Source organism: Rhamphochromis sp. 'chilingali' (genome assembly GCF_963969265.1).
Source record: "Rhamphochromis sp. 'chilingali' genome assembly, chromosome: 6".
NCBI lineage: Eukaryota > Metazoa > Chordata > Actinopteri > Cichliformes > Cichlidae > Rhamphochromis > Rhamphochromis sp. 'chilingali'.
Window position 1 is genome coordinate 24483610 of NC_137933.1, and position 16637 is coordinate 24500246.

The following is a 16637-nucleotide window of genomic DNA, read 5'->3' on the forward strand; positions in this document are numbered from 1 at the left end:
TATGTCATTTAATGTCTTATCTGTTATATATCTTTGGTGTAGTATGAATGATCATGGATCTTTATCAATAGGAAAAGTTGTAAAACCTATGAAGACACACTTAAGTCTAAAATGTATGCCCTTCTTCACATTTTTCAAAGCTGCCCAAATTGCTTCGCCAGATTGGAGTCTTTAGCGGGCCAATTCTGGCCCCCGGGCCTTATGCTTGACACACTTGCATTAGACAAATTAAGACTGATTTTGGTCATGTGCAATGGAAAAAATCAGTCCCTGTTTTTTTGTGGGTAGATGATACTTGCTGGGCTGGATGTCAGTCTCTTTACCTACTACGTGCAGTTAAATGTTACTGTCACAGTTTTAAATGTGTAGCATATACAGTATATTCTGAGCTGATAAAAAACCGATGATGTCTGGTGAAATTGGTGACAGACTAATTGTAAAAGCCGTGTGTATGTGCTTTGATATCAACTGTATAAATAAGAAAAAGAAACTGATTGTCAGGCAACTGATTTGGGTCCAGTGGGTCAGAAATTTGGAGCAGAAGAGCTGAGATGAGTTTTCTCAGGTTTAGCTAAACCTGCATTCTGGAACAGGGACTCTTAGACATCAGATTAACAGCCCGTCCTCTGTGTTTGTAGATGATGTTGTCACGGCTCTGATGTCCATGCGTTTCCCTCTTTCTCTCCCTTTCAGACACGTGATGACTTCCTGGGACAGGTGGATATCCCCTTAAATCAAATACCGGTGAGTGCTTGGCTGTAGAAAATTCATTGTAATACTGATGTCTCTAATCTAAGATCACAGTAGGCTGAATGTAATTTGGTTTTCACTGTGTGAGCTCTTAGCTTCAGTCCCACCTATGGCACCATTTAAATATAAACATGGACATCCTTATTCTACTGCCTGTTCCACATCAGTGTGCACAGTTTTGGAAATACAGTCTGTTGTGTTTATGTTATGCTGCTGCTTTTGTTTTGTTATAAATACAGCACCCACAAATTAGCCCTCACTGTGCACGGTCACTGTCATTTCACCCATTGGTATCTTAAAAGTGTTATGATCCTGAGCTGAACAGCAGATTTATTCATGCAGTGTGAAGAAATGAAAGATTTCCTTTTCTTATTTTGTTTTCTCAGACAGAAAATCCTAACAATGAAAGGCCATACACATTCAAGGATTTTCTGCTTCACCCACGAAGGTTGGCATGATTTCATGGTTATTTAATCTTTTGTCTTTCTCTGTTTTACATTCCATTTCCCATATATTGGCTCACTCATTTATTATTTTTTTTAGCATTTTGGATATTTATTTCTTCCACTAAAAACAAAGAAAACAAAACAATTATTTATTTACGTTTTTGCCATTCCCACACAGTCACAAGTCCAGAGTTAAAGGTCATCTGCGTCTAAAAATGACCTACCTGCCAAAAAACCCAGGTTCAGAGGAGGAAACTGCAGATCAGACTGAGGACAACGATGTAAGTTTACGCTTAGTGTTACGAATGCTTTTGTGTTAGCAGTGCTTCCATTTGTTCAACATGAGTGTCAGGTCAGTTAGTAGTTGGTGCTGAATTTAAGTCCTTGCACTCGCTTTTAGAGCATCACACGAAAATGTTTGCATTAATTTGCATCTTTAATTGTAAGGAGTGAACCAGAATCTGTGTTTTTATTACTATTAATGTACATATGATATGACTAAGCTGCATAATTTCAAATTTATGCTATAGGTGTATCTGCTAGGAGGCTGAGGGGTGGCACTGCAGCCCGTCAGTATGTTTCAGCATGATGACAATCCCAAACACACTGTCAATGCAAAAAAAAAAAAAGCATACCTACACAAGAAGACACACAATGACACTTTCAGTCATGAATTTGCCTCCCCAGGGCTCAGACCCTCAACACTATAGAGGCAGTGTGGGATCATGCTGACAGACAACAGAACAAAAGACAGGCAACATCCAAAGAAGAGCTTTGAATGACTTTCAAGAACTACTTCTGAAGGCTACTTACAGAAATTATCCTAACTCTTGGCTAAGAGAGTTCAGGCTGTGTTGAAGAATAAAGGGGCAGGGTTATACAATTATTGACTTTCAGGCTCATTAAAATTGTACAAACTCTGTTTCTTTTATATTTGTACATTTCAATAAATCAGTGCACCAGTTTCCCATTTTTCTGAGCAAAAGATGAAGAAATGAGGGGTGATTTAAGACTTTTGAACAGTATTGTAAATTAACATTTAGATTTAGATTAACTTAAATCTTAACACTGCGAAGTTATTAAACTGTTATGGCTCGTTTTGACAAGCTGGGTCACATTGAGATCCCAGCTATAACCTTGGCCTTGTCACCTGGTTTTCAGCGTTAGGTACAAAATAGCTTGTGGTTCATCTCCTTACTGACAGATCAAAGCACAAGTCAGAGTGTCAGGTGTATAAATCTCTTACATATACACACACGATACTGCACATCCATGATACTTTCTCTAAATCTCAGTCATTGTGAACTGTATTGTGTGTGTGCACCAACGTGATTTCCACCCTCATCTTTAGCCATGAATGGATGTACACACTCCCTTACTTTGTTTGCATATAAATTCACTGTTTGCACCACAAAAATTGGGAGTGGAATTTATAGAAAGGAAATGACAAAGCGTGAACGTGTGTGAAACTGAGACAGTCATCTGAGAAATGTAGGAAATAAGAATCCCGAATACAAAAAACTATTCAAAGAAAAGGGTAAAGTAGGCCTTCAAGGCCAAAGCAACCATTATGCATAGCTGCAGCTATTTGCATGCCACTCACAGTTACCAAGAACAGTAATAGTAAGGTACCAGATAAAGTTTAGTACACACAAAGTTATTTGCACTGAACTTTGTATATAGTAACTTGTACATATTAATATCAGTAGCTGTGTTTGTAAATGTGAAAAAGCTCTGTGAAAATGGCCGTTTAATTTTATTTTCCAGTAAGGCGAGACTTTTTTTTTATCTCCAGTTTTCCATATGTACAGCTTAGTTTAGTTCTTTAGCATTTCAAAATGATGTCCTCCTTGTTTAACAGCCTGGTTGGGAACTTCTGGAGACACATGATATGTCAGGTCCCAGACAAAACCAGATCCTGCCTCCTCTTCCTCCTGGCTGGGAGGAGAGGCAAGATAATCTGGGAAGGATCTACTATGTTAATCATGAAACCAGAACCACACAATGGCAACGGCCCACCACGCAGTAAGAAGGCTCCCATATCCTATAAAAAAATTAATTTAAAAAACCCTTTTGATGCATTTCATTAGTGAGAATCTAAGTGTCTGTCTCCCCCTGAACAGAGACGGCAATTTGGAAGTTCAACGAAGACAGAACAGTAATACGGATGCGGCGCATGTTTTCATAACACGCAGACAGATCTCAGAACATGAGGATAGCACGCAAGAGTCTCCAGAGGTAACTCTTTCATTTTTTGTTCCCTGTTTCCTTGTTATGTCCCAGGATTTCTGATAATGTTGATAAAATTAGAGAACAAGTTTCATGGTTTAACACTTGAGTCCAACCCTTTCATAATGCTGTTTTTGCTGCAAAAACTTCGAAACCCACCCAACTCTGCAGTACTTGCTTAGCACCAAACATCCAACATAAACGTGGTTAGCATCTAGCTGGTTAACACAGTAGCAAAGGAGTCTGCTGCTTGCCTCAGGATATAGTCTATAGCAGTCTGTTAGGAATAATCAGAAATATTGCTGATGCTGCCTTCTCAGTGATGTTCTGCTTGGAAATATATTTAGTACATAAATGTAATCTTAGGCTCCTTTTGCCTTCAGAGCTGCCTTAATTTCTTTATTGTAAAGATTTAACAAGGTGCTGGAAGGATTCCTCTGAGATTTTAGTCCATGTCGACATGATAGCATCACACAGTTGCTGTGCATCTATGATGTGAATCTCTTGTTCCACCACATCCCAAAGATGCTCAATTGGATTGAGATGCGATGTGCTGAAGGCCATGTTATGACAGTGAACTTTCTGTCAGGTTCAAGAAACCCTTACTGAGATGATTTGAGTTTTTGGAGGATGGATACACCGTGGTCATAAAGGAATGGACATGGTGAGCAGCAATAGTTAGGGAAACTGTGGGGTTTAAATGGTGCTCATTTAGTTCCCAAGGGGCCCAAAGGTTTGTAAGAAAGCATCACCCACACCACCTCCAGTATTATATGAGGCAGAATGGATTCATGTTGATGCCAAATTGTGACCCTGTGATGTGAATGTCGCAGCAGAAATCAAGAGTCTCTGGAGCAGGCAACATTTTCCCAATTTTCTATTGTCCAATCTGGTGAGCCTGTGTGAACTGTAGCCTCAGTTTCCTGTTCTTAGTTGACAGGAATGGCATCCGGTGGGGTTTACGGCTGCTGTCGCCCATCTGCTTTGAGGTTTGGAGCAGTTGTTTTGCATTCAGAGATGGTCTTCTCTTAAAATCCTAGTACATCAGCAGTTTCTCAAATATTAAGACCAGCCCGTCTAGCCCCAACAAGCATGCTGCATTCATAGTCAGTGAATTCACCTTTCCTCCCCATTCTGATGCTCAGATTGAACTCAGATGGACACTGTGCATTTTCAAAATCAGTGCAGGACATGATCTTAATTAATCCTTTTTAATAGTGATACAAACTGTTGCAGTGTTGCAAAGACATGCAATGGTACAATTAAGCTCAACTTTGACCTATGGAGGAAAATGGCAACAAAGGGCATTGCTCACATGAGCAGGGCTAATCCAAAACAATATCAGTAGAAAGTTCAACAAGAATAAAACACAGGGCATCTGGAAAGAACCATGAGGCACCTGAGAAGGATGCAGGATGTGGGTACCAGGAAAAACAAGAGAAGACTGTAAATACACAGGTGTGATTGAACACAGGTGAAACTGATGGGGGTGGAGCAAAGGGAGTCGGTGGAGAAAAGGACAAAGACAGGAAGTACTGATTAAGTAGCTCTTAAAAAAGATTATAGAGCCCAATTCATTTGATTTTTATGTATATATTAAGTTAATTCTACCATGTGCAGGCTTACAGGCTTGTAAAAAAAAAAAAGGTTAACTACACAGGGATGTTTTTAAAACCTGCTTTAAGGTTTATCAGTTTTAACACAGCCTAAGCAAAGCAGACGTCATGCGTCGGGCTCGTCTTCTCAATCCGCTGTATATTTAAACAAAGAAGTTCAGATCTTTGTCATACTACCTCTGACAGCCCTGCACTGCTGTTGCTTCATTGGAGTCTCCTCTCTGTCATCATGTAGAGCTGGGAGATCATTACAGAGGATGATTCCACCCAGTACCACAGTAGTAACCAGCTCAGATCACCTTCACCCCGCACCCCAGTGGAGTTCCACTCACTGTGCGATGAAATGAGGAGCGTTAACATCGCTGCCGCAGCTGGCGAGCAGCGCCCCTCCCAGATCGTGAGTTATGTTCTGTGTCGCTTGAGGTTTGACTTACTGAAAGCAGAGGGGGGGAGTAGGCTCGTAATCATATAAATGTGAGCTGAGAGTGGGAGAGTGGTGGAAAATTTATGCACATTAATGGCCAAGTGGTCATCAGAGTCATCCTTCCGCTCTCCTGCAGGATCACACCAGTAATTCAAGGCATTCCAGTCGCAGAGGAAGTGCCCAGACCTCAACAGGAGAGGAACATCCTGCTAATCCTGTGGTGAGTGTTTCGCTCTCTGTTGAAGTCCCCAAAATGTTCTTACATCTGAATGCTTCAGTCTTTATGAGTTCACTTTTCAATCATCTTAGACTGTCACAGTTCCTGTGGAGGGACATTTAAGGAATACAGCATTGCTAACTGCGTTATAGATTTCTATGTGGAATATTGCGTTTGCTAGAGTTTGTCTGTTTGCTAGATTCACAATTAATAATCTGTATCACGATTATTCCCACAGGTTAGTCATTTGACCACTTATACTATTTTTGTGCATACAAAAAACTTGTCACTCCAGATCAAATCTGAAATGCCTTCTCATGAATCGCTGCATCTTGTTTTCACTCTTTTGCTGAAAGCTCTGATTGCTGATTTGTGTCTGTTGCTGTTGGTCCAGGTGTTGTTGTTTTTAGTCCACTGTGCTGTCTTTTATAGAAATTATTACCAGTCATGCTTTTGATTTGTTCATGTGCATTAGAAAGTTTAGAATTTGAGTTTCTATATTTTATTTTGAAAGTTCAGTCCTTTGTAATCAGCCCATCTTATCTTCCCTTAGTGTCACAAGCCTGAGTCACACAGGCCTAGAGAGCAGTCAGCAATCCCTGCCAGTCATGATTGATTTAGTAAATATGTTTATTGAGTTATCTTTTTCCTGTTTGTGTCAGACTTTCTAGTTTCATTACTAGTGAGCAGTTGGTGAGTGTTTGCATATGTTTGGCATCTTCCATACAAATTTTGGACTACTCCAGTAATCTACTAGCAACCAAATCAATCACAAGAGGGTTTCTGACCCAGCACTACTAGTCCCTGACCTCTGTGTGAGGTAGCTGTCACAACAGTCCTGTTATTCAGCCAGTGAGTCTCTCATCCTGTGATGGGCCTCATCAATGTGGCATCTTGGACTGCAGTTGGTGGCCATAGGCTCTTCAGCCTCTGAGCTTGGAGTAATAAGGCTCCACACGAAGTAGTCAGACCACAACGGAACCTGGCCAACAAACTGGACAGGATACATTAATAATAATCCATTTGCATAGAGTGCCTTATAATGACTGTCTGTATGATTATGGTGGAAATTATATCATATGCCAAATTATTGTCCTTGAATTATCGTCTTGAGAATGTATTTACTTATTTTTAATTTGACAGCTGCTTCCAACCTCAACTGGGTTACCTCCAGGCTGGGAGGAAAAGCGAGATAGTAAAGGAAGACGCTACTTTATCAACCACAACAACCGAACCACTACATGGACACGACCTCTCGTGCAGGTACTTCAGCATTCATATCTTTTTATTCACATTCTGCATAGAAACCTTTGTTAAACCCCGGGGGTTTTTTTTTATTAGATTAAAGCTCTAAAATAGCACTGTTCTGTCAATTTTCCCCTTCAGTGTGTCTGTTCTCGATTTAGAATCTCACTGGAGTCTTTTTATTTGTACAGAGAACTTCAGAGGCAGCACCAGCACCATCAGCACCGTCAGCAGCAGCAGCAGCAGCAGCAGCAGCAGCGGCACAGAGTAGTGCAGGCTTATCACAAAGCCCTACACCATCCCAACCATCAGCAGCAACAGAGGAGTCTCCTCAGCACACTCCAAGCCCCGAGGCCACGCGAGAATCTGGCTTCCTGCCGCTCGGTTGGGAAGTTCGCAGTGCACCCAATGGAAGGCCGTTTTTCATCGACCACAATACCAAGACAACTACCTGGGTGAGAAGATAGCAGCCAAAGGCTTTGAATGCACCTGTGTGTCCAATTCAGAAAAACTAGACTGGGTTTCAGTTATTTAGTTGACTTTTTTTCTAATCTGTGCCACAAAGAAAGTGAATTTCCAAGCTGTAACTCACCACCATCTCTTGTGTGAGGATTTCCTCTCTGACTGAAACACACCCTGCTTGTTTTTCTCTGAACAGGAAGACCCCAGGATAAGGATTCCTGTACAAATGAGGAGGAGATCCTCGCTTGATCCTTCCGATCTTGGCCCTCTGCCGGTAAGTTCAGTAACAAGATGCAACACAGGCATCAACTTTTGAGGATTACCTATCAGGGGAAAAAGCCTGCTAGCCAAAACATTAAGACCACCATGCGTAGTGAAGTCCAGTCCACTTGTGCCACCAACGCATCTTTAAATCTTCAAAATAGGGGACTGAGACATTGGCAAAGGAAACTTTTAAAGTCCAGTGTTTTTCAAGGTTGCTGAGTCTCTCAGCATATCCCATAGTTTCCTTATCAGATTTGAGGTCAAGTCAACACTTTGTTCTGGAAATATTGAATGAAGAGGTCATATTTTGAAATTGTCATGTGACAGTTGCAGTTTTCCTGCTTAAACAGGCCACTGCAGGCCACATACACAGTGGGCTGTGTGGTCTAAAGAAATTCTTATTGAATTTTTTCTCAACATATGGCTATTTATAGGAAAAAGTATGTTGTGAAAAAAATTATACATTCAGAATGGGATGTTTAATACAAGTAAAATTTAATTAAAAAAATTAAATGAGAAAAATAATCCCTAAAGACATTATAATATCTAAGGTAAAAGAATTTAAACACATGACCATTTCACAATACTTCCATAGAAATGTACATGTGTTAATCACTTAAAGCATGTGACAAAATGTGTTACATTAGCCATGCAGTGCATAAAATCAGACTCTCATTTCATTTTTAAAATAAATGTTTTGTTTTCTGAAACGATGAAAGAGCAGATTTCTTTTTAACTACCCAGAGCGCCAATCTGCATCCATCAGCTGCGTGCTTCACATACCTCTCCCAGTTAATACAAAGGTGCAAGAGAAAATAAGTGATTCATCAGATAAGATAAGATAAGATAGAACTTTATTAATCCCTCGGGTGGGTTCCTCTGGGAAATTCGACTTCCAAAAAAAGCACAGCAACGACCGAAGTTACAGTTACAGAACTGTTATATATATATATATATACACACACACACACACACACACACATATATAAATACAGAGACAAATATAAATAAAATATACAAACGGCCCATCTTCTTTCATTGTTCCGTGGCTCATCTTCATCCCACTGTAGGCTTTTTATATCAGTGGACAACACAGTAAGCTGTGACGCACTTTCTTTCTCTCGCAGCCCAAATTGAGGTTTTCATCAATTTCTACTACATTCGCTCTTCTGTAGGATCAGATCGCATGGATCCACCTTCCTCCCCTTATGCACAGCAGTTAACTTTGTGCACACTTGACCCTTCACCATTTATCCTCTTAGACCACTGTTGTCAGCATCCGTCAGTTACCCGTCTATGAAAACATTTTGTGTCCAGCTCATTGGCTGCCCGTTTGCTTGCTGCCACTCCTTGGCATTTCCCAAATTTAACAAGATTATCAGTGTTATTTACTCCACCTGTCCACCTGCCAGTGTTTAAGGTTTTTTTTCTCTTCAAGTTTTAGCAAAAAGCACAGGTGGGACACTGCATCGCTACATTCTCAGAATATATTGTCCCAACTGTCCTTAACCATCTCAGTTGACATAAAGGTGATTCTTTTCTTCCACTTTTGTAAAAAGGCATCTCCTTTAGGCCTTTAGCGAGAAAATCGTCCTCTTCTTTATAAAGATGTTACTTCACCCATTGTTTAAGACCTGGTGGGTCAAGTTTATCCCAGGTCTTTGTTATAGTTTTAGGTAAGAAATATTTTTGCAAAAATGACTTTTTAACAACAACAACACCCTCTTTAATTGCTCCAAGGTACAGTACCATGACATCTACTGAAATTTCATAACCTGGCATCTTAGAGCTACACCTATATTCTCCTGAAATACTTGAATTTTACTTAATTTCCAAAATATGTGGGAGTTGTTATGACCACACTGTCTCCAGGATTGCTTGCTTTTAACATAAGGTGTAACAAAAATCAGATGTTTAGTCATTTCCTTGAGCTAGTTGATGTCTCATCAGCTGTTTCTATGTTTATTTCGTTTCCCTGTTTTGTTTGAATGTAATTGGTATCATTGCGTTTCCGTTTCCTTGATATAATTTAGAGATAATTGTCCCGTTAATCTGTTTATGTGCTTCAAACTATCCATCACTGCATTTCCTTTTTGAGACTAATGGTGGTTTTACTGTTGTGGCTGAACACTGTATGTGGTGCCCTGATTGGTTTGCTGATGTGATATTTAATCTGCCTGATTAATATAGATTTGATATTTTCTTCATTTCTAGCCTGGCTGGGAGGAGAGGGTCCACAGTGATGGCAGGGTCTTCTACATAGATCACAGTGCGTATGATGTGTTTAAGTCGAAAACATCTTTGATTAGTACATTAATCTGTTTTCTTGTTAATATATGCTTTTTGATATATTTTATTTCATAGACACAAAGAACACACAATGGGAAGATCCCAGATTGCAGAACGCTGCTATAACTGGACCAGTGAGTATGACTTTGAAAGTTGTTGTTGCTGTTGCTGTTGCTGTTGCTGACCTCCATCCTTTGGTGATTACAGGCAGTGCCTTACTCTAGAGACTACAAACAGAAGTATGACTACTTCAAGAAGAAGCTGAAGAAACCGGTGAGCATCCTCAAAAGCTCTTACTGATTGTAGAGATCGACCTGACACACTGTGATATTTTATACTTAGAAGTGTTTATTGAAGTGACACACATGTATGTTTCGGCACCCAGCTCCTCGACTTTCCAGTTGGTTGTCAGCACACACACTTCCCTCTGCTCTCCAGCTTTACTGTTTATAAAAGGCAGAAGCCTCATTAGACAGATCCCCACCACCTATCTCTCCAGCCTCCTTGGCATTGCCCCCTTGACCACTTTTCCCCTGCAGCTGACCCAGGGATACCACCTCCGCCACACTGATTTTCAACATAACTTCTTAAAGGTAACCGAAAACTCACCACTGTGCTTTTGTTTTGTTTTTTTTTAAATGTAGGCGGACATCCCAAACCGCTTTGAGATGAAGCTGAAACGAAATGCAGTGCTGGAGGACTCATACCGACGCATCCTCTCGGTCAAGAGGCCAGACCTGTTGAAGGCACGACTGTGGGTGGAGTTTGATGGAGAAAAAGGACTGGACTACGGTGGCGTGGCCAGGGAGTGGTTCTTCCTCATGTCCAAAGAGATGTTCAACCCGTACTACGGGCTATTCGAGTATTCCGCCACGTGAGTCTTTATTTTTGTATTCAGTTGTTGTTACTTGTAGTTTTCCCACTTTTGGAAATTTTTAAGCAATTATATGTTGCACGAGTGATGTGCATCCTCTACACTGACAGCTAAAATGTGGACAAAAAGATGTCAGTGCTTGTATTTACTTCAAATCCAGGACTTCTGTACAGTTCCCGAGATCGATATATTAAATCACTGCTAATTTCAATGTGTCTCTGTGAGGTAACGATGTTTGGGATGATGTATTTTTGTTTAAGGGGGCATATTTACAGGTCATTATGCTTTATTAACCTTCATTTTCACTGTAAATAGGAACTGGTTGAGTCCTGTAGCAGCATGAGTGAGTCAGGGGGAGTATGACAGATAAGAGGCTGACAGGAAGCTAGTGGGATAAGTGTAAAAAGGGGGGGCTGATGCATTCAAGGGAAAAGGAGAGGAAGAGGCTAATTTTAAAGCGGTGGGGAGATGTACTACGAATTTTGAGCAATGCGTAAACCTGGGGGTTTATGCAAAAAGCAGCCACAGGCATGGGAGTCTTCAGCCACTCCCAGATACACAAAATGACACAGAGCACGTTCACACCAGGGAACAACAGAGAAACACAGGGAGAAAAAAAAATAGAGCTGACACACACACACAGAGGAATGAGGAAGAGGTGCTGCAGACATTTACACACAAAAGGCAATCGAAACTCTCTTTGGCTGTGAAAATGTGGGCTGAAAAAAGTTTCAATCAAAATCTCCAACCCTGGTGATACGAAGCACATCAAATAACTGTGGTATATGTTACAGCAAAGGCCTGGACCAGCTCTCTAAGGGCATTTTCACAGCTGTAGATCATTTATCCTGGCTTGAATCAGCTGATGATTTTACACAAGCTTTTCCCTGTGATTTGGCTTCTTTTCACGCAGAAAAATCCAGGTGAACCAAAATGTGTCACTACAAACCATGTGAGAATGTTCAGTCCGGCTATCTGGGCTAGGATCCACAAAAGTAGTAATTGTTCCTACTAACATTTGGTGCTGCGGCTTGTTGACCTGTGGGAAGATTGGTGGTTCAATGCCGTTTTCCACGACCTTTGGCAAGATACTGAACCTAAAGTTGTGAGAGTGTGAACATCAGGTTAAAAAATGCTATTGTATGAATGAATGACACTTGTAGACAGAAAGCTCTGAGTGTTCAAATTGAGTAGAAAATGCTATGCAAGTACTACTGCATTTACTAAAGACACTTTCCTGATCTGCCTTATGTTTTAGGGACAACTACACACTTCAGATTAACCCCAACTCAGGTTTATGCAACGAGGACCACCTGACCTACTTCAAGTTCATCGGTCGCGTGGCAGGCATGGCTGTGTTTCACGGCAAACTCCTCGATGGTGAGTGTCACATGGCTGCTGAAAATGGTCAGATATTTTAAGAGTTCTTCATGTAGCAGCAGGAAGTATTTTTATCTGAAGAAAGTGAAAAAATTACCTCACTGTCTTTCTTTGTGTGTTGTTGTCTGCGCTTTATTGTTTGCATTTTGGTAACTTTTCTGGGTGTTTGTGCATGGTTCTGGGTAGGAGTCCCTCCATTTGAGGCTGCTGGCTTTCTCAAGTTGTTTTTACCTCTAGCTGTAAAAGGCTGATGGGGTATTGTCGTCACCATACAATGGTCAATGGTCAACTTTATTGTCCCTGACGGGAAATTGATTCGCAGTATGTCAAAACGAACAACAAACATACAACCAACACATCACGTACACTCATTAAAAAAATACTATAATATAATATAAGCCTGATAAAACAACCTAGATTTTCCATCGAAAAAAGTGCAATGTGCAATGGCAACAACACTTACAATTTAGTGTTGTTAATTAAGATAATAGCACTAGGTACAAACGACAATTTGTGTCACTTTGTCTTCACTGCAGTCATTTTATAACGACGACCTGATGGAAGCAGTTGAAAATCGTTAAAGAGAGGATGATCTGAACACAACAGGACAGAAGTTGCCTTCCTCAGCACCTGCCTGTTATAAAAGTCCACAAGCTGGACCTGAGACCTCCCTGAAATCTTGCCCGCCACTTTAACCAGATTGTTAAGTCTGGTCTTATTATCCATGGACATACTACCGTACCAAGCAATGATACAGAAAGTTAAAACAGATTCAATAAAACTTTTATAAAAGAGAGTCATCATTTCAGATGAAACCTTAAAACCTCTCAACCTCCTTAAAAAATACATTCTTTGTTGGGCCTTTTTCACTGTAGCAGCAAGATGTGACTCAAAGGACAGGGTCTTATCAAGAACAACCCCCAAGTACTTGTAATTATCCACCATTTCAATGGCTGCACCATTTACCACTGTAAGCGCAGGATGAGGGGATGACTTCCTGAAATCAATACTAGACAGGTGGTTGGCGTGGACACCCGTGGCCTTGAAAATCCCATGTCGCCTTGTTCTCAAGATAACTTGAGATGGGATTTTCAAATTCGTCAGATAGGGACATCTACTAAAATCTCAGACGAGTTCAAATCTCGGTGACCACGATGTCGAGGTTTCTCAGATCTTCAGGGTCACGTCTCAACTTTTCTGAAAATCACCTAGGATTTTCACCAGGATTTTTTACCGTAGGTTCATCTTCAGGTTGAGAGGTCACACTGGTGCCACAAGTTTTTTATAATTTGAGAAAGCCAACAGAGGGGACACTCGAAACAGATGACACAGTGCACTCCAGAGTGGTCAGCTTTGCCAAAAAGCAAAGAATAAAAGAAAAAAGCTCTTTGTAACATATACATACTTGACTTTCAGCTCGGTGGTAGAGTCTGTCCTCACTGCTCTCCTGTGCTCTGTTTCACCCACATTAACTCTCACTAACAGTATGCGTAACAGAGAGAGTAAAAGTAACAAGAGGAAGAGGAGCAGGAAAACACACTTACAATCAGCTGACTATAGTTAGCACGTGTGTTTGGAAATGTAAATGGAAGAGGGAGGCATGTTTGGCTTGATGGGAGCTGCTCTTGTTGCACCTTTTTAAAAACGTCACCAGTAAATATCTTTGTAAGTGTTTGCGTATTTGTTTACTTCACAGCTTTCTTCATTCGGCCCTTCTACAAGATGATGCTGGGGAAGCCAATCACCCTCCAGGACATGGAGTCTGTTGTGAGTATGACTGTAGTAATTATTGCATTGGTGTGATTCGGGATCTTGGATGTCATGTAGATCATTTTCAATTAAATGTCTTCTTTTCTTTTCTTTTCAGGACGGTGAATATTTCAACTCCCTGAAGTGGATTTTGGAGCACGACCCAACAGACTTGGACATGAGGTTCACTATAGATGAAGAGCTGTTTGGACAGGTCTGCTGAACGTCCTTGTTTTTAATTTTAATTTAATTTGTGACGCGGCTTTGTGTCTCTCTGACTGATGCTTCATTTCTTACACCACCACCTGTTCAGACTCACCAGCATGACCTGAAACCCGATGGCTCAGAGATTGTCGTCACCAATGAAAACAAGGATGAATACATCCAGTAAGAAAAATGCTTTTACTTTGTTTTGTTTTTCTCAGTGTGTGTGTAAATGCAGTTTGATGCTGACATGCCGTTTTGTGATTAACAGCCTGGTGATTCAGTGGAGGTTTGTGAACAGAATACAGAAGCAGATGACTGCCTTCAAGGAGGTAAACAGTGGTTTTGTTTTTTTAAACTTGCTAAACACGGTACGGGTATTAAAGACACACAAAGGAATAAAAGTCTGGTATACTTTGTGTTTTAGGGCTTCTTTGAGTTGGTACCGCAAGATCTGATCAAGATCTTTGATGAGAATGAGCTCGAGGTGAGTTTTTAGCTGATCCAACTAGCAAAAAAACCCCAAAACTGTTTCTCAGGGATGGAAAATGTTCAGTGTATCTGCTTTGTTTTCCTCCACAGCTGCTCATGTGTGGTCTTGGAGATGTGGACGTGAACGACTGGAGAGCGAACACAAAGTATAAGAACGGCTACTGCTCCAACCACATGGTTATCCTGTGGTTTTGGAAGGTGAGACAAGTTTCCATACCTGTGGCTAATAATCTGCAGCTGGGGCAGGGACGTCTGTGCAGAAAAGCTTCATTGATATGTATTTTCTTCATGCTTTTTGTTTTGTTTTATTACAGGCGGTGCTGCTGATGGATGCAGAAAAGCGAATCCGGCTCTTACAGTTTGTGACGGGAACATCCAGGGTCCCGATGAATGGCTTTGCTGAACTCTATGGTGAGATTAGAATTATTCCCTCTCTAAATGAACGGGGGGTTTTTTAAACTATTTGCCCTTGGGTTGATTTCTTTGTTTCTTGCAAATTAATTCCACTTGAACTCATGTTTGTTGTTGTCATCTGATTTTTAATGGTTTTATTTACCAGGCTCTAATGGACCGCAGCTCTTCACCATCGAGCTTTGGGGAACACGTGAAAAACTTCCCAGGGCCCACACATGGTAAGCATTTCACTGTGCTTTGCTCTTTTTTTTTTTATTTCCTTCTTCTTCTTCTGTTTTTTTCTCCCTTTTATATTGGACACAGTTGTTTTTAACAAAGGATCATTTCAGATTTTATTGAAGGTTTTTGCCAACTTTTAAAAAGGATAAAAGCACATTTGTTTCTTCCTCTGCTCTTCTTGCGTTGGATCTTGCAGTGAAGCTTGTAGTATTAGCACAGTTGAGTTTAGCCATTTCAGCTTTGTTATATTTTTTACTGTTACCTTACAAGAATTACGTGATAGGTGGGAATCCCTAAAACAATTAATCATACTCCAGAAAAACACCTTCACCAATCACCGGCCCATCAATCTCCCCTGTAAAATTGGAAAGATACATGGAAAATCACACAAACAGCAGGGATCCACAAACCCAAAAAGACTGGATTTACTCAGATTTTCCCATGAGCCTCTCCCCAGGAAACTCATTCAACACAAATCCTGCACGAAGGCCCGGAGTTGTAACAGCACATATTCTAATAGTTGGTGTTCCTAACACATTACCTAGTCCATATAAGTATAGATATCAACATTATTTGGGGGGTTTCCCCCCCCCCCCCACTGAGATCTGATGTGTTTTCAATAAACACTGTGCCTTACAGAACATTTATAGAAAATGGCATTTTATCCATTTATTTATTTATAAATAATAATAATCAGTAAATCCTTTCTCATAGATTTATTTTCTGGCTTCTCTTTGCAACCAGAGTCTCATCGCCCTACTGGCCTTTAGAAAGAGTGCCAGTTTAAAGCATTAGCATCACTTTGCTTTGCCCATGTTTTGTGTTGAAATTGAGCAGCTTGTTGAAAAGAGACTGGTATCAATCATCTATGTACCCACTGTAATGTGGCTGTTTAGTGAGGTGCTGTTATAAGCAAGCTTGTGTTGAAGTCAGACATGACACTCTAAGGTGTAGCCCATAGACCTGTTTGTCCACACATTTGGAACAACGCCTCCTGGTGACACTACAGAGCTACAACATGTAGATGACTGTCTGCAGAGATGTGTGAGCAGTGAGATTGTACCTGGGTTTCTGAAGAGCGGTGTACCCTGGATAACTGTCCTTTACTACTCTAATAATGACCACATTTTATAACTTCATGTTCTATTCAGCATGACCAGAAACTATTGATTAAGGCTGCAAAGTCATCAGGAAAGTGCTAGAAGTCGCAGAGCAGGAGAGCTGAAGGCAGTTTTTTCATAAACTTCTGCACAACCAGAAATCTTCATGCAGTCAGACGAGTCTTAGAAAGAATGCAGATTTAAGCACTGGCTTCACTTCCCAGACCAGAAACTTCATCCATGTTTTGTGCTGCTTTCAAACT

The 16637-nt window shown here is 40.7% G+C and overlaps 1 protein-coding gene across 2 annotated transcripts in view; it reads left to right on the forward strand.

The window, feature by feature from the left end:
• The window catches only part of nedd4a (NEDD4 E3 ubiquitin protein ligase a), a 41636-nt gene that overhangs the window by 22074 nt on the left and 2925 nt on the right, over nt 1-16637 (forward strand). For both annotated transcript variants that reach the window (XM_080884272.1, XM_080884271.1), the window contains 23 exons: nt 694-744; nt 1137-1198; nt 1375-1477; nt 3058-3221; nt 3320-3434; nt 5277-5438; nt 5602-5685; nt 6826-6945; nt 7119-7382; nt 7586-7663; nt 9868-9922; nt 10018-10076; nt 10150-10215; nt 10587-10816; nt 12075-12196; nt 13893-13963; nt 14064-14159; nt 14259-14332; nt 14421-14481; nt 14577-14636; nt 14732-14839; nt 14956-15052; nt 15201-15273. In XM_080884272.1, the coding sequence (XP_080740398.1) occupies nt 694-744; nt 1137-1198; nt 1375-1477; nt 3058-3221; nt 3320-3434; nt 5277-5438; nt 5602-5685; nt 6826-6945; nt 7119-7382; nt 7586-7663; nt 9868-9922; nt 10018-10076; nt 10150-10215; nt 10587-10816; nt 12075-12196; nt 13893-13963; nt 14064-14159; nt 14259-14332; nt 14421-14481; nt 14577-14636; nt 14732-14839; nt 14956-15052; nt 15201-15273 (2375 nt within the window). The remainder of the gene's footprint in view (nt 1-693; nt 745-1136; nt 1199-1374; nt 1478-3057; nt 3222-3319; nt 3435-5276; nt 5439-5601; nt 5686-6825; nt 6946-7118; nt 7383-7585; nt 7664-9867; nt 9923-10017; nt 10077-10149; nt 10216-10586; nt 10817-12074; nt 12197-13892; nt 13964-14063; nt 14160-14258; nt 14333-14420; nt 14482-14576; nt 14637-14731; nt 14840-14955; nt 15053-15200; nt 15274-16637) is intronic.